Genomic DNA, 18,939 nt, shown 5'->3' on the forward strand with positions numbered 1-18,939 from the left:
CACATTTCATAGATGAGACAATGACTATAAAAGATACTTCAGAGATGAATTAATAATGAGAATAATTATTAATTTCAGCTGTGGCTTATATTTTTTTTGAAAGAATAATGGACATCATGAACACCTGTGGTAGGTAATATTTGGTACTGACCACGCAGATTGAAGAGTTATACGTGCTATAGAATACCCAACCAAGGTGAACGTGTTCTTTTAAATGCCCTCACTTTCACTGGAACGTGTCATATTGTGCCAGTGGATAAATGGAGGGCTTTTCTCAGTTACATCAGCATGTCGTTGGCATTGTTAGTCATTTCAGAAGTATTGTTAGTCAGTGCTCATGAAATTTCTATTAGAATAATAAGCCAAACTGAAGTAGTCAGCAGGACCTCTCTGTATAATCTGTCTGTTGTTGCTGCTCTGAAATAACCTCTCGCTATGAAAATATGTTCTCATCTTCGCTCATATGATTGGAGTGACACAATCAAACATCAGAGGTCACTGTTGTGCTTCAATGGCACTTTTAATAAAACAGACATTTCATCCTCACAACAGCAATGTCTGGACACAGGACGAGGGGGGGCTGGGTGAGGGTTCCCTCTGCTGATAGGCTGGTTGCTCCTGATAAGTGAGAGGCAATTGGATAAAGAAAATTGAACTGTGCTGTTGAGCACAGTGTGGGGAAGATGGAGGGGTGTGGATATTGAACTCATCTTGGCTGGCATTTATTTCTCCCGTGTCTACTAAAGAATGAGAATATAGCAAAGAGAACCCGGACCACAACCGTACACGCTCCCCTCCCCCTCACATATTTACAGGAAAAATTAATACATTCAGGTAATTCACTAAGTAACAAAGCTAATTAATCTGTGTTTTTAGCAGAAATCACATGGTTTCACATCCAGTTTCAAACACTCATCTTCCTGTTCCATTCCTATAATCTTTAACCACACAGTCCATCATTGGGTTTTCTATTGATAAACGACAAAAATTCCCCCCACACATCCCCTTTTAAAGGCTGTTAAATCCCACTTGCCTGTATTTATAACTATTTACAGAAGCAGCAATCTAACCATCACAAAAACCCACCCACCCACCAGTCTCATTCGCCCCTCCCCATGCCATTAAAGTCCCACTTGCACCCAATAGAGAAAAAAAAATCCTGACACCCTTCTCATCCCGTTCCTTACGCTGCCCACATCTTACCCTGTTCTAAAAGAGCATGCCAAGTTTAACAATGAACACAGAAAATGTCTCTATACAGAAAAAACACCCTTAAAAATGTTTTTTTTTCCTTCCTCCTCCCACAATGGTGGACATGGACATAAGACAAGATTTCAGTGACAACAAATAATCGTCATCTCGCTCAATTTAGTTTTTTGTTTTTTTTTAGTGTTGACAGGGGCCGGGTTTAGTCATAAGAAAGTCCTGTCATGGGGGTTTAAGGGGGCCATGTTATGATCAGTGGGAGGGCAGTTTTCCAGGGTCTCTGAGGCAACAGTTGGCCAAGGGGCAGTTTGGGAAGGGGGGTGAGGGGTTTTGTAGAGGAAAAACGGGTTTTACAGGATGGGAGGGGGGGGAGGAGAGTCCTAGGTTATTTTTATTTTTTATTTATTTTGTGTTTTAGAGTCAGAGGTGGCGGGGACTAGGGTGGCCGTTGTGGTAGAGCTTCTGCTTGATGTGGACCATGTTGCCGCTGGAGTCTTCGAGCTGTCTGAGCTGGGCTCGGCGACGGAGGTCTCGAAGGTTGCAGAACTGGGGCAGCCATGACCAGGACGGGGTATCTGGAGGAAGGAGATGAGAGGCAACAGGACAGTCAGAGGATGCAGGTGTAAATGTGTGTGTGACCGATTTTGGCATTTATTTAAATACTAGATATGCGGTGGTCTGTATCCACCTCTGATAAACGCAATAACCCAATGGTGGATATGCCTCTTGAATTGGTCATCTATTGGAAGTCGTTACCTTGAGTTTTTTTTGGATTTTGATTCTTTAAAATAAGATTGGGATCACAGAGTAACACAATTGGTACCATCAAAGTTGTATGCGATTATATGGCAAGAAATACAACATCCATGAGGCTAAAGAAAAAAATATAATCCTAAAAAAATCTTAAATTACAAATTAAGCAGGAATGAAACCTGTAATATATTTATTTACTGCGTTATAAAGTGCTTTCAGATTCACATTTTTTAGATAATTGAGATAAAGAGTCAGCTCTGTAGCCAGGATTTTAGAAATACTAAATAATTAAGTTTTGTTAAAGAAGTTTTGAATGAGATTTGTTAAAGAAAGTTGTATGTTGTATATACATGTATATTATACAATGTCAACTTATTATTTTATTAATCCATTAAGGCAGCTGATGCCACAGTTATCTTTAAACCACATCACACACAAAAAAGATGATACTGTATAATAACATATACTGTAAAAGGATCTAGCATACTGCATATGGCGCCGGACCAATGTGTACCAAAGTGAGTCTAAGCACTTTAAGCTTTTGGCTCTTTGCCTTTATTTGACAGGTGACAGAGACAGATGGGAAACATGAAGTGTAAGGGGGGTGACATAAAGGTCCCACCCAGAATTGAACTGGGGAAGTTATGATTACATAAATAGGTCATGGCATTTGAAACACACAAAAACATGAACACATGCCAATATTTTAGTGACAAACAGACAAAATATAAACTGGCAAGAGACTGAACTGCCAGAAAGTAGAACACCTCCGCGTTCAAATGTCTGCAGGAAAGGAAGTAACGCAGTAATGCAACAGAGAGTTCTGCAAGTCTCGATATTTTGTCATAATCACAACATGTCACAATATTGATTACTCCCTTCTCTGCTCTCCTACTTCACTCCTACTCGAAAGTATACATGATAAAGTGTATACTTTTGTAGTTGTGCAGACATGAGCAAAAACAACTGAATGCAGGCTCTTGAAGACGACTCAGCTAGATGACACTCATTAGATCAAGACCCACAATAGTGTAAAATCCTTCTTAGCCTGGTTTTCAGCCTCTAAATCCAGTTAGCGCAGACAACACACATCAACAACCAGCAACACAGAGGACTGGTCTCTGTGCTGCAAACTGTCCTTTTCAATGTTGATCTGAACGAGTCCAAGCGCTTCTTTCACACTAATTTTCTCCTGAAAAAAATGGATACTGGCTTGTCATTTTGTCCATCTCTGACATACAAAAATGCCTTTGTTTTTCATTGCCATGCTCAGTTTCAGCCTATAACCTGACAAGAATATAATTCTGATCGAAATGTTGAATATGTATTTTAATAATCAAATTTTAAACTAAGCCCAAAAATATCTTTCCATACAACATTAATACACAAAATGACCCAGAATCTGATGCGCTAAGCTTTAAATGTGAGTTCCACACAGACCTCAGAATGAAAAAGCTCATGTTTAATATGTCTTTTAGCCACCAGCTTCATCATAGCTGGAAACACTTTTAATTCTGGGAAGTAAGGTTGAGCTTTTTACGGGCACAGTGACACAGACGAGATTATCGATTGGAACATTGAAATATTGGATGAGAACGGTAAATAGAATCAATCTCTTCAAGTGCACCGGGGTGTTGGCCTTGATTATTTGTTTATTTTAACATTTGTGTTTGGGCCATTGAACATGTGACTGCATCCTGGCATTATTTCTCTACAGTCACAAGGATTTTATAGGTGAGATTAAAGGCTGAATTGTCAAGTGTATCTAATCTGTCTTTGACCAGTTAGCAGCCACCATGCTGTACGTACGGAATACACAGGCCCCCCATGAAAGTGACCGTATGGAGACAAAGTGGGATTTCATGAATGTTAGGTGTATAACGTTTAGAGGGGAATGGCGGAACAGACGTTCATACTTGTCGGGTTATAAACTGGAGCCAGCGAGGTCCACAGGGATAGCAGAGAGAGAGAGAGAGGAGGGGAGAGCCCCAAACCCAGTAGCAAAAAAAGAGGATGAGCGAGAGGAGGGGTGGTGCTGGTGGTGGGGTTGGGGAGGAGGGGATGTGGTGTTGGGTGGAGGGGAGGTGAGGAAGGAGGGAGAAAGAGTGAGTTATTTATAGCTGTGAATGGGTATGCTGTCCACAAGGACTGCTCTGAAGGGTATCCAAAGGAAAAGGGGCAACAAAGACAGGTTTCTCTCATTTGAATAAAAGGATGGGATGGAGACAGGAGAAATGGTAATGCAAGGCAGAAAATGGGAGGCGAGGGCACAATTGTTATGTTTTTTTTTTTAGAGGAGAGGGAAGGAAGAGGGGGGGGGGTTAATGCTGAATGCCACCTCATCATTTTCAAAATGTTTGTGTCTGCTTTTACTGGTTTCTTTGCAAGAGAGACTCAGATACTTTGGTATCAGATTGTCACAGCGCATCAATGATAAGAAGAAAAAAAAGTAATTGCAGCAGGAAACATTGTAAAGGAAATGGCCAGCAGTAGATTCAATAAGTGAAGAGGGGAGGAGGAGAGGGAGGAGCAAGAGATGGAATTAGGAGGGGGAAAAAGCAATGGGAATCAATGCGCATCTCAATGTAGTGTGTGTGTGTGTGTGTGTGTGTGTGTGTGTGTGTGTGTGTGTGTGTGTGTGTGTGTGTGTGTGTGTGTGTGTGTGTGTGTGTGCATGTATGTGTGTGTGTCTCTCACTTGCCATTCCAGCTGCTCTCTCATTCTATTTATAGCTCTGGAGGAGAGAGTGTGTGCATGTGTGTGTGTGTGTGTGTGTGTGTGTGTAAGTGGGGGTGGGGATGTGACAGCATCTCCATCCTGCATCCCCAACAGACACACACACACACACACACACACACACACACACACACCCCTTCCCCGCTCTATCAGCCTCACCTTCACTCCTCATCTTGGGTAGGCTAAACGAGTCTGACCTAGCATCAACGTCACAGTCAACACCACACACACACACACACAGAAGAAAGGGGCATTCCCTCCCAGTACAAAAGAAGAAGCCTATATCCCCCACTCTAACTGCTGCTAATGAATATGGATGCTCCCTCCTCTCTGGGTGTTTTTTTTTATGATGATGTATTTTACACTGTTGTACTAATGCACTGGAGAAAACAGCATTGTCTGACTCGCTGCTGCAAAACCTTTCACACCTCTGAACAAAGCAGCAGCCTGCAATTATCAAAGCTTGTACAATTCAAGTCCCATGTTTATTGTAGCAGCTCATAAAAACACTGGAAAAACCCTAAACTTTTAGTCTTAACATTGCTTGATACGTTCCCATCCTGTCTGAGGAGCTTTTCCATGGCGCTCCAAGTATCCAGGTCACATATCACCTACTTTAGTATCCTTAAAACTGAGGATCCAGGCCACCTCCACAATTCAGGCCTGCCCTGACACTGAGCGCAGCAGACAGAATATTCAACCTTAAAATCTCGTTTTTAAATGCCTTGTTGCAATATTCAGTTTAAACTTAGCTTATTTGTGCCAAAAGAAACAAACTTTGTTAGTGTTTCCTCCTAGAGTTTGATCCTGGCTGGGTGGAAAAGCATCTGAAACCGCCATGACCGTGAGAAAACTAAAACACTGTAATCCAGGATGTTAATACTCATCTCATCGGTGAACATCTTGCCAGTGCACAGAAATGAATCCTCTGCGTTGTCTTTTCAGCAGAGCGCCAGACTATGAGGGATTTCATGCTGCCATGTCATGATTTCACATGTGTCTAATAGCTGCTTAGCTTTAGCATCACTGAAAGCCTTTTTATTTCTGTGGTTGTGTCTGCACAACCACATGAACTATACACCACATGTTCTGTCTCATTAAATCTGCCACATTCCCTTTTTTTTCTTTTTTTTTACAAAAGTTACATGCATCCTTCTTCTGTCAGGAGGAGATAGAAAGAGAAATGAAACAGATATTTCAGAGAAGGAGCACTGACAGGAGATGGGAAAATAGATAGTAACAATCACACTCAGTTGGATTTAAACCCACTGTATGTGGGAATGTAGCTTTCACTACAGCAGATGGTGGGAGCGAAGTCATTTCTCAATCTCTCGATCCTGGTTTCCACCAGTCTCGGTAACTGCTGTATGTGTATTAATATATGTATTGTATTGGTTATCACACAAAAAGCAATGCTTGTTACAAAGAACAGTTTGGCCACATTTTCTCAATAGACAACACATGTTCAGCAAGTACTGCCCGTTAATTTGTTATCTTCAGTGTAATGTGAATTGAGAGACTGTGCACTTATACACATCTACACACCAAGACACCTTTATGTATCTATTCTGCAAACCTGTAAATATAATCCATATTTTACACGATATGTTTAGTAGCTGTATATTATTGCTATCTTCTTATTCTTACGCTGCAACTGCATGTCTTTGGACTTAAGCAGGAAAACCATGCAAACATGCAGAGAGCATACAAGTACTGTAACATCATACAGAGAGTTATAGGACCAGAGTTCCATCAAGGACCCTCCTGCTGCGATGTGACAGTGCTAACCACCGAACCACTGTGCAGCCATTATGGTCTTAATGACTGAGCTTGACATGGAGACATTTCTGGAACATACAGGTACTCTCGAGTCAAAAGTAATATCATAAATTGAGTTGAAAGCCTTGCACACCCATAATTAACCCGCAATGGTTATTTTAGGCAGATTAGGGTTCTTTACAGGATTTTACAGACTGTGTTTAATTGCTGTTAGCTTTTATTGAGTGGGACAAATACACTTTATCGCTGGGTGCGCTGCGAAACTTGATCGGCACATTGCTTGTTTGTGCTGGTCTGGTAGGGGTTCAATAAGGCATGCAAATGGCACATGCCGCCTTGAATCGTCAGTTATGTATGCCAAGAAAACAAAATACCATGTGTACCAACAGTATTGTAAACAGTACAGAAAAAAAGCATATTTCACTTGGCTTGTCTTGGCTTAATTCAAGTGGAAAATATGCTGTACTGTCTCTGCCAACACTAAAAAACTGTAAAAAGATGAATGCAATGTATTATACCTGTTGCCTCATATGTAGCTTGCACTCCAATTAAGTAGGTTTTCCCAGTCTACATAGTATATAACACACATGTACATCTTTCTGACCAAAAGCAAGGGTCGTGTTTTCTGTTAGCATGAATGGTTTCTGTCAGCATGAATGGATGAACATGTCACCGTGGCTCAACAACCTGCTCCCAATCTTCAATGCAGGTTTTGTTTAAAATGATCAAAATTGATTTTGATAGGTAGAGGATTGCTTTAGGATTATTAAAGGAATAATTTGATATTTTGGGAAATGCGCTTATTTTTTCCCCCCAAAAGATACACATGCTACTCTTAGGTCTTTGTGTATGGAGCTAGAGCCAGCAAGTATTGAGGTTGATAAGCTCCATTCTTTTGATGGGGTCCCCCAAGGGTCTATCTTGGGTCCCTGATTATTCTCTTTTAATATGCTCTCCTTGGTGTATATCATAGCTGACACGCTGTTTTAAGATCTAAGAAAGCCTTATATAGATATATCCTGCATTATGTCATGTCTCTCTCATAATAAGCACTGAATGTCCAAACATTTTTGAAAAAGTTAAAAGACTCAAAGTCAGAGATCCTAAAAATGTCCCCTGCTATTAATTATGGTATGAGTAATCTGGTCACCCTGTCAACAAACATGAAGCCAGAAGCCCATAATCTCAGGTCTGTCTTTAGAAACTCAAATGGTGTAATTGTGTTTTATTTAACTAGGGCACATCACTAAGATGTTTTTTGACTTTCATTTGTAGCCTTGTAGGTCATTCATGTTTGTGTCTCCTCCAGGCTTGATTGTTGTGACGCACTTGTGGTCTTCGCAGGAGAAATATCAACATACTATAGTTAATTCAGAACGCTGCTCCCAGGCTAATCGCGCTCTTCAAGATAAATGACCACATTACTTAAATCCTTGTCTTCCTTTAAAGACTACCTGTCAAATGTAGAATTGATTTTAAGGTTTTAAGTCAGCTTATTTGTGTGATTTGTTAAACCCCACAGTGAGCCTGATTGCTGCTTCAGAGCCTGATTGCTGCTTGAGATCCTCTTTAAGGGCCCTTCTAGTGATTCCCAAGTATCTCCTCACCACCATGGGAGACCTATGTTTACTGTCAGCTGTGGAAGTCCATGCCCAAAGTTAGTGTCCTTTTATAAATCCTCATTCTCCTATCTTTTAGTTATTATATTATATAATAATTTCAATCTTTTAATACATTTCCATCATCTATAGTGTTATCATTACCTTTACACTGTAAATTAGCCTTTTACATTTTTTTTGTAATTTCTTTATTTTTAAACTGCTGTATAAAAGTGTATTCTTTATTATTAACATACACTCAGGCTTAGCTGCTTCTTCTTTTGGCTGCTAAGGGTAGCTGATAATCTGTTTCTAGTTGTATCTAGTAAGTATAGAAATCAGATTTTTACAATCCGCTGATTGGTGTAGATTTTACACCAGATGCTCTTTTTGATGCAACCCTCCCCATTTACATTTACAGCGCCTGGGGGATACATGTTTTTGGGAAATATGTTTTGGTGGTGGGAGGAAACCAGAGGGAACCCGCGCTAACACAGAACACAGAAAGCCCATGCCTGGACCAGGGATCTACCCTGGACCTTCTTGCTGTGAGGCTAACCACTGAGCCACATGCTTCACATAGCCTATTCATATGTGCTAGCTACACTTCCAAATTTCAAACATTACTAGCCCACAACCAACTAAAAAAAAGGATGTTATCTTGAAATGCCATAATCACAAATATAAATTGAGGGAATTGCCATTTTACTCGTTAGCTAACTTGTACCCTGCAAAGCTGTTTTTTGGCATTCCCATTGAGTTTTAACTCAATGAAATGTTAATTGGGGGTTCTATCATCTTCAGTATTTCAACTCCTTTAAATAATCTGTTTCACTTGACTACATTGTTTTGCTATTTTGCTCATGCAGTCTCCCCAATGAGATCATTAAAGGTTGAACTTAATCCAAACCTTTGCTGAATATGGTGCAGTGATTACACTACTGTATGCCATCAACATCAATTTAAGAATAGATAGAAGATATATTAAGGTAAATATCTTCAGGGAATGTAATGTGAATCAGCTGTTGGTGAGAGAAACAACCAGAAAGGCATAAATCAATAATTTTGTTGGCCTACATTTGTATTTTTACTAAGCCGTCTCTATAAAAGTTCTCTATCCTGAATTTGTAAAAATGATAACTACTATATCTTTTGAGAGTCTATATTATTACTGTTGTCATTAAGGTATGATTTTATGTTGTCTTATTAAATAATTATCTCATAAATAATGAGTTTCATATATTCAAAACATAATTACACCTAATGATAGTGCTCTTATTGTGCATCAGCCTTTGACTGCTGCTGTTTCCTGAACACAAATCAAAAGCATTGTTAGTGAAATAAGGTTTGAGGTATTTCACCTGTCCAAAAAGGAAGACAACAATTTAAATGTAGTTTTTACCTCAACTAATAGCATTTGTCTAAATCGCACAGTTGGAAGGTTTAGCTGTGATTTTCCAACAGGTCACAGTTAACTGAGAAAAAACCCAGTGTGGCGAGCCAAAAATGGAGCAAGTAATGGGGGGAAGGTCATTTACCAGAGCTCCAACTGCTGTACTGCCAAACGCTTGCACATGCACATATATGGTGGATAGATACAGATACATATATTTCTGCATACAAGCATTTTACTACTGTACCACAAATTCTGCTTTGAATCAAAGACACCTATTTCACCTGTCAAAATATTTGAGTTTCCGTACCTGTGAACATGTTGTGAAATGTCATTTCCTGTATCGAGCAGTGCAGTCACACCTCAGCACACACAAACAAAATGAATAGAGAAACATTTTTATTCCACTTTAGGGATTGCTGAGCTCTTTTTTGAGTTGTGCTTATGTGTATTTTAGCAGACCAGCACACAATGTTTACTTACCGTAGTAACGGCTTGCCTTCCAGGCCCTGACGGCACAGTGTAGGACTCCGTCCAGCCACAGCAGCAGCCAGCTGATGCAGAAGCCCAGCAGCAGCCCTAGCATCAAGTCCATCTCCTGCTTGGTCACACTGTCACTCACAAAGTAGTTCTCTGATGAGTCCACCAAGGAATGGTCCCCATCATATGGGATTACATAGTGGACATGATGCCTGGGGGGAGGACAGACAGGGCAAGGTGAAGGAACTGTTTGATATGAACCAACATAGATACAAATATTTTCTTAGCCATCTTAAAGACATACAGATGTGTGACAATTTAAAAAGAAAAACCAACATAAAGTTAACTGTTGGGCTTCCCTTATTCATATTCCCTTATTTGTGTTTTGATGATGATGGTGGAGAGCGCTGTGTAACCTAACACATCGCTGTTAGGTTACACAGTTGTTCAGTTGAGTTGAGATCTGGTTACTGTGAAGGCCATAGTGGATAACTAGTGATGTTACGTTTGTGAACAATCCGATTCTTTTCAGCTGAACTTTATTTACATATAAAACTATGCTAGATCCAAACAGGTTCTTACTAGATAGTCTCTTTAAATTTGTTCCAAGTAGGAGAGACATGAAGGGACTTAATCCAATTTTAATTGTTTTTTCCACAAATCCAAAGAGGTGAACATATGGAAATGGTTATGCTGATAAAATGCTGATTTAAAGACAATTGCTTTTGTCGTGGATCAGTGAATACACCGCTCTGTTGCATTACTGCTAAGGGAAAACATGCATGATAACACAACATATATATTTCTGCACATCAACTGTTGCAGCAGCTGCTGATAAACAACCATCTAGTCCGTCACATTCACTTTGCCACATTGTCCAGCACTGACTCTGCTCCATTGTAAAACGGATACATCCGCTTGCTATGAAAGTCTTAATGTACTGGTATTACCCGCCCTCCTGAGAGGGGATGAAGGCTTTTTCCAATTTAACAACACAGGCAGTTGTCTGACAAACACTGTAAGGGAACACAGTGGGAGCTGAGAGATGTAACTGCTGGAAGGGAGTACAGATACACACTTCTGCGCGCACACTTTGGGACGTTACATTAGGATGTAACAGGTTTGGACTGATGCAGGTTTTTAATGCCATTCAGACATAAAAGAGTATTCTAGCAATTTTCTATTCCACTTCTGCAAATTTGAAGAACGTGCAAGACATAGATTTAAAAAAAGATTAGTGAGAATTGAAGCAGCAGAGATTGAGACGCCCTGACTTAGTCTCGAGTAGCCTCCAAAAACACTGGAATCTACATTTCCTGTAATGCTACCCGATAGAGTTTTTGTTAGATGCTCCCTGCCTGGTAAATGCCCCAGTTTTTAACACAGGTGTTGTACATATTTAAATAAATGTCTTCTTTGGTTATCTATCACTGACATAACTCCTCATTAACAAAAGCTGCTGGGCTTAACACCATGATTTACTGATCTTTCCACCTTTTCTGGTGTAAATTGAGGAAGAAGTGAGTATCGTAAGCTGCTATGGACAAAGAAAAATCTCCACCTACAGGAATGCAACTTAATTAACTGAAAATCCACCCGTGCAGTTTAATTGACAGATGTTCCAAGTGCAATGCAGAAACACCACTTAGCACAACAGCACTTAGTCCTGAATATATATCGAGAAAAAAACAGATCGTAAGTATCTTACTGAAGAGGCATTATGGCCACATGGGGGATCAAACCCCCTGTTGGACCTCGATGCCATGCAGCCACCGAGGTCCATTAACGCCAAAACATCAAAAAAGCTAAGCTACATCTAAAGAGATAAGCCAACATCTTCCTCCAGGTTTGTTTCTGTTCCCTGAAGAAGGTTTTTTTCCCAGGTGTCTGTAAATAAAGTAAAGGATTATTTTATGCTGCCTGTATACCTTTACACTGACTTTAAGTCCTGTTCACCTGCACCCTGCAAATCATTGTGTATGTGCCTTCTTTAGTATAAAAATGAAAACTATTCAGATTTGCTGTAAGATTTAGGATGAAAATGCCACAATGACAGCATTTAGATCATCTGAGGACAACTATCCTGCAGGCTCTCACAACAGCATGACACCAATCAGCAGGGTGCACCCAGCAATACACACAGCCCACTCCCAAATCTCTTCCCTGCCACAGAGGCAGCTGTCGTAGGCCAGGCTTTGGCCCCCGTCAGAGAAGATACAACTACATGCAAATCGGAGCACAGAGGCTGCAAAATAAAATGACACTGGCTGTATCCTCAGGCCTGATAAGGTGAGTGTTGTGGGCGTCACGACACCTCCACGTCTAACAGCTAGGAGGGCAGGCATGTGAAACACAAGCACAGGTCTGCTCTATTCATCCCGCTCTTTCTGCCGTTCATGTGAAAACAGATGAGTTACTCTCATTCAGATGTGTTTAATGTGATGTGTGGGTAACCTGAAAACTAACAGGAGGGGAATAGGTTTGACTGTGCATACTGTCCAGTGGTTTACTATTTTATCAGTGCCTGTGCATTGCTAAATACTTGGAGAGAAAACATATATTTTTTGGTATTATTGACATAGGAAACATTGCTTAATGCTGGGGATAATACTTTATTTTCTACAAAACCCTGCTTGCATCCTTTATAACCGGGCCCCTTTTGTGAGTAGGATGACATGATTGCCAAAATATACAAAATAAGACAGGGATGCATCATCTTATCACGTCTCCAAACGTATTCTTTTGTCTTGATCCGTCCATATCACATCACATCACATCTGTCAGTGTGTGCGAGAGGCCCTTCCAAACTTTGATTTTGATTATCCCTCTCTGACAAGCATAATCTAACAACCTCCTGATGATGAACCCTTTGTGAATTTACAGGCTTAAAAAAACACATGAACTGTCCTTTTAATGCTGCAAATGAACTGCTACATCAACCCCCTCACTGCAGTATGCACAGTATACACTGCTGTTTTGTTTTAATGTGCATCTGTTCAGCTTGCACCAACATGAATGGTGACATTTCCCTTTCTAAAACAGTATTCTGCCCTCATGTAGCTATAGGTTGCCTGCAGGATATGGGTCAATCAGGACTGAATATCTAAGGACAATATAGGTGTGGATTTAATGGATAAAAGGACTCTTACTTTCATTCTTGCTCCAACACTGTTGCCATAGGGCACTGTAGACTTAAAATCAGAAAAAAAAAAAAAAAAAAAAAAAAATACAGAGGCCCACTTGTGCGCTCTGCTCATCCACACAGCCATACTGTTGATGGAAAATGCATAATAGTGCTGATTAAATCCGGATTCAATTATTAATGAGTGTCTTGCTGCTGTTTTCCCCCACTTTAAACCTGCTCTGACTGAGAAAGCACACAGCCAGTACCCTCAGCCCCATAGCACTTCCTAAGCCATAACCACTTCACTTCAGCACTCATATGTTCATTATTGGCCCAGCAGGTTTATATTCTCGCCGACACCGTGTAGGCCTGTGTGAATCGCACAGCGCACTTGATGCTCCGATTGTTTTTGAACGGCCTTATATTTCTCATAGTTCATTACCTATTTATGGTTCCGACACACACCTTCGTATATGCAGCAAAGCCGAAATCTTCGCAGCCGATAGCCTACATAAATTAAAAAAAACACCGCGACCAAACGTGTCATCGGACTATCTGTTAAGGGTGAATAATAAAACGTCTATAAAAAAAATCCGTCGCAATTTAAACGCTGATATCAGCTCAGCTTTGCGGGGCTTCACCGCCAGAAATCTTCGAGGCCTCTTTAACAATTAAGAATTGAAGGGTAAAAAAAAAAAAAGCAGACACCACCATGTATATCCCAAATATTGTACGAGGATGATGGCATTTACCTTCCACAGTTGCAGTGACAGACGCGGTCCTCCCCTCGTAGATGCGGTAAGATGTAGTTGTGAAAGCGATCCAGTAGTGCGTTCATGTCCATTAAACAGGCTATCGCCTGCAAAGAACCATGCAAGTCAGCTGGGACATGTCAAGCAATAGGCTAGGCTATTCCTACAGACAGCGAATTATCCTCTTCATCATTATCACGATAAATAACAACAATAGGGATCATAAAGAAAATGAGAGAAAACAGCCTTGGCAGATCCTCACGATTCTAAGAGGGGGTCTCTTGCCTCAAAACGGACTTAGATTATTTATTTATGACGGCAGGTAATTATAGGTAGGCTAACCTACTTCCACATGTCATTGATAGGCCTGCTGTTAGGTGGTTTCTCGCGAAATGTGATACATGTGTAGCCTATGGCACATTTGTCTGAAATGATCTGATTAAATATTAGCCTCGGTGGGTGAATTACAAAACCTTATTGTGGCTAAGGGAGGTGAAGATGTCTTACCATTACAACTGAAGCACCAAGAATCATAAAAATCATGGTGGTTGTGATCATATGCATCAAAACTTCCAAACTGGCCGCCGTCCTTTAGCCCGGGGTTCTACCCGCGGCAGTGGAGACGCTCCGGCTGGGCTCTGGGCGCTCGGCAGGAGCCGCTCATGGAGCCGCCGCGCCTCTCCTGGCTCCCCGTCCCTTTAAACTGCCAGGTCTCCCTCCGTCTCCTCCTACACACGGCAAGCCGCTCTCTCAGCCCTCACTGCGCCCTCTCCATCCAAGTAGGCTATCCCCCCGGTCGGTCGGATGCGGCTGCCGGTCGCTCCAAGGAGGCAGTCCTCTCCTAATTACCGATGCAAAAGTGAGCCGTTCTTCCAGGTGCGTTTCTATCTCTATCCCAGTTAAAAAAATAACATACAGAAAACAAGCGACGGGCTCCCTAGATATCCTCTAAGGGGTGCCTCGGTATCCTCTCTCCCCTTTTCCAAGTTATTCCAAACCGGCGCTGCGCTTTAATACCGGCTAATTCTGTCCTCCATTGGCGAAAACGGTCGTTTTCTCTCGCCTGGACGTTTCAAAGAGCTGAACCAACTCCTCTTACGGCCATCGCCCTCGTCTTTCTCGGAATGCTTGATAACATCGACATTAGGTCCAGATAGCTCCAGTCGGGAACTAGACCCACCCTGCGCCCTGAGTCCAGTCCGGATCCAGCAACGGCAGCTGCATCAACGCCCGGAGCCAGACACGCATGATTATCCCATCCTGGCTTCCAGCAGCTACACGAGCATCCACTCCCACCTCTAGCGCGCGCTTGTGTGTGTGTGTGTGTGTGTGTGTGTGTGTGTGTGTGTGTGTGTGTGTGTGTGTGTGTGTGTGTGTGTGTAGTGGGCGGTATGAGGGGGGGACGAATGCAAACTACAACTATGAAATAAAGCTCACTGAGCTAGAAGATATCAGTCAACATTGTAGAAAAAGTATATATCAATCATGTGGACGTGTGTCAGGTTCAATTTTTGGACACTACACCCATGAATATATTTCTATTGTCCCCCTACAGCTTAATACAACCATTACTTATTCCGATTAAACTACAAAGCATCCAATAAAAGGTGAACAGTACATTGTTTCAGCACCATGGACAGCGACCTTACAGCAGCCTGCATTTACCAGCTGCTATAGTGGAATACTTTTTCTGAATTGTTGTAAAAACCATAACATTTTACATGCATGTTGTACTAAATACTAAAATGGACATGCATCAAAATAATCAATAACCAATCTTATGATATTCTTTATAAAATGCCCTCTGCTGGTACAGAGTTGAAAACATCTTAGACTTAGACTTAGACTTCTCTTATGGATCCTTTTGGGATGACTCCAGCAAGGAAATTAGATTTCCAGCAGCAGATTTTAGCAGCTTACAAAACACTCTTTAAATAAAGAGGTATAAAAATAAATACAGTATAGAAAAAAATACAGTATAAGAATAACAATAAACTTTTAGCTAAATATTTTTACAAAAAGTAAACAGACAGTAAACAACAATAAACTACAGATAAATAAAGATAGATATATAGGACTTTGTATGGTATTGTGTTATTATACAGTTAATAAATAAATGACATTTAGCATAAATTAGTAGTTAAGAGCAGTTAGAGTGTCCAGGTATGTGTTTGAGTAGATTATTAATCTACTGCACAGTGAATGAGTGAGTGGCTACTCCTTCCCTTCCTTCCTGTTCTGTTCATTCTGTTTTTACCCTATTTCCTCCTCCCCCCGAGTGAGCAGTTGTAGAGTATGATGGCATGAGGGACAAAGGAGTTCTTGAGTCTGTTGGTCCTACACTCGGGAAGGAGCAGCCTTCCACTGAACAGGCTCCTCTGGTTGCTCATGACGGTGTGCAGGGGATGGCTGGCATTGTCAGTAATGTCCGGCAGTTTGTCCAGTGTCCTCCTCTCTGCCACCGTCAACAGTGAGTCCAGCTTCGTGCCGACCACAGAGCCGGCCCGCCTGATCAGTTTATCCAGCCTGGAGGTGTCCTTCTTGGATATGCTGCCCCCCCCACCCCAGCACACCACTGTGTAGAAGAGGACGCTGGTAACCACAGTCTCCAACTCAGCTCCCTCTAGCAGGACTGTCATCATCCACACTTAGTTCACTTTGACCCCCCCCCCCCAGCGAAGAAACACAGCCAAGCTGGGCACCAGTTTAGCAGACTTTAATTAAAATCTACAGGGGGTAGAATGGGGGTAATGTAAACATTTAATAGTAAAATGACATGACATTGAGTGCGGCTACAATCTCAAAGTTGAGTGAGAGTTAACAGCATTTGTCAAAAGTGGTCTGACAGTCACTGAAGCAACATGAGACAACTAGCCTAACAAAACTCCAGATATATGTGACCAAACATGCACATATTAAAAACAGCTAAATTATTAACATGTCAAGAGCCTGTTGACTATCTGCATGGGTAGATACCACTAGCAGCGACTTTTTTTTTGAATTGGGTGAACTGACCCTTTAAAGTTTTTTTTTCTTGAGTCCACCTGCAGTAATTGTGTCTACCTCCTGTGGTTCATCCCTTGTATTAAAATCCCAACATTTACCAACAACAGCCATTTGTGTTTGGTTACAAGCAAAAATCAACACTGGAAGAGGTCAGCTGGGAGGAAACTTATACCACTTCATCACAGCTCTAAACCATAATATATCAAATATTACAGTCTGTCTATGTGCTGAGCAATTAGCTGGTTTGGGATAATCTGGTTTTAACCATTAGAATAATCTCAGAAATCTAAATGTACAAAAAAGATAATAATAAGAAGAAAAACTTAATTTATATAGCCTTTTAAAAACAGAGTTACAAAGTGCTTTGAGAGCTAAACAGTGGAGCCAAACAATAGCAAGACAACATTTGTGTAAATAAAAACAAAATGAAAAAAGACTCAAAACATCATACAGAGAAGACAAATTAAAAAACAATGATAAAAAAAAAAAACTGCATTTAAAAAATATGCAAAACATATATCCTCATATTGGATATTAGTTCAGGTGAAGAGGTGGCCTATGTTTCAGAACCATATAGTTCTGCAGGTGTTATCCACACACACCCACCCACACACACACACACACACCCACCCACCCACACACACACACACACACACACACACACCCACACCCACCCACACACACACACACACACACACACACACACACACACACACACACACACACACACACACACACACACTCTGTTCAGTATGGTAGTGCAGTATAAATGATATGTTGTCCATGCTTGGCTGACCCTTCTCTGTTCCACTCAGGTGACTGACGCTGATTGCTGCACATGCACAAATGCGTGCCTAGCCCTCAGGCCATTACATCTGTTAACACACAATTCAGTCACTAACTGAGGTCTATAATACAGTTTTTTACAATCACTTTGCTACTAATTTCAGAACCTTGATGTGATTTTTCAAAACTCTAGACACAAAACTCAAAACAGTCATCACTTGTAACACAGACTGTCCAATGTTCAAAACATTAGATTGTGCATTCATATCTCCAAAGAAGTCTTGCACTTGCACAATCACTGGTTCAAAAAACAAATATATTGTGAAATACCATTGAAACATTACTTTAGATCACCCACACGCAAGCTACCCATAGTTTCACCGGGTCATTGTTCGTACAATCATTAAATATTGTAGTACAAAATAGGTGATACATGTTTCATGTGATGATGTGGGGGGGGGTATTCTAATGCCAAAGGCCAAGGGAACTTTATCAGGATGTATAGTATCCTGGATCCATGAAATAACTGGCCTTTAAAAATAAAAATCTACCGGCCTTTATGGGAATTTAACATAGGGGTGTACTTATTTATGCCCCCTGTATTTTAAGGAAGAATATTTATTTATTTACGATACATTATTCATTCACAAAGAAAATTGGTGTCCTTAAAGAGTGGATTTTTCCTCATTTTTTTTAATTAAGGCATTAAGATCAATTTGCAAAAGATGATTTTTTTATTCCTCTTTTTAGTCAACTTTAGCATGGGTGTCCTAATTTTTTCACGACTGTAAATTATATATCTCAATCATCAGTAGCGAGTTGGAAGAATTGGACAAGCAATTCCAAGGTCCTGAATCCATACAGTGCAATACTGTCAATACTGTAAATAGTCTGAAAAGTTGGTACATGGGACCATAGAAACAGTGTCTGGTAAACAGTACATTACAGTAAAGAATGATGATGAAATATTACACCCATAGATACTGTATTCTATTGGTTCATGCTCCACGCTAATTGGTGACAATGAATCTCTGTATCTTGAAACTTTCATGATCTAAACATGGAATATTGTTTGTCTGTTTCCATACAACTATGAATTAAGAGTAATGCAACAGTTACTTATCATTTTGAGTAGTTGTATGGATTGATAGTTAGATGATTGTAATGAAAGGAATAGACAATTATCTGAAATGTAATGTGTGAATTGCTTTTTGAAATAGTAGTACTTTGATGTTAAGTTGTGTCATATTGAACAAGTGATCTTTGTTAAATGAACAAATGATCTTTTGTTTATGTGTATTGTATCCAAGCAATTGAAAAAAGTGT

At 40.6% G+C, this 18,939-nt stretch overlaps 1 protein-coding gene across 1 annotated transcript; it reads right to left on the reverse strand.

Annotated features, from left to right (window-relative positions):
* Positions 1-1,539: 1,539 nt before the first annotated feature.
* On the reverse strand, positions 1,540-14,364 carry tmem240a (transmembrane protein 240a). The gene is made up of 4 exons (XM_028583832.1): positions 14,329-14,364; positions 13,822-13,928; positions 9,949-10,157; positions 1,540-1,781 (listed from the first exon to the last, which is right to left on the reverse strand). The coding sequence occupies exons 1-4, from the start codon at positions 14,362-14,364 to the stop codon at positions 1,627-1,629; spliced, it is 507 nt and encodes a 168-aa protein (XP_028439633.1). The 3' UTR covers positions 1,540-1,626.
* Positions 14,365-18,939: the final 4,575 nt, after the last annotated feature.

The sequence above is a fragment of the Perca flavescens genome, chromosome 7, assembly GCF_004354835.1.
Source record: "Perca flavescens isolate YP-PL-M2 chromosome 7, PFLA_1.0, whole genome shotgun sequence".
NCBI lineage: Eukaryota > Metazoa > Chordata > Actinopteri > Perciformes > Percidae > Perca > Perca flavescens.

What these genes read in the sequence shown, in the direction of transcription:
- tmem240a (XM_028583832.1), bottom strand. Translation starts at nt 14,364, where the DNA reads ATGATTTTTATGATTCTTGGTGCTTCAGTTGTAATG. An exon ending in TTGGTGCTTCAGTTGTAATG is followed by an intron (nt 13,929 to 14,328) that starts GTAAGACATCTT and finishes GGTTCTTTGCAG; the next exon opens with GCGATAGCCTGTTTAATGGA. An exon ending in TGTCACTGCAACTGTGGAAG is followed by an intron (nt 10,158 to 13,821) that starts GTAAATGCCATC and finishes TCCTCCCCCCAG; the next exon opens with GCATCATGTCCACTATGTAA.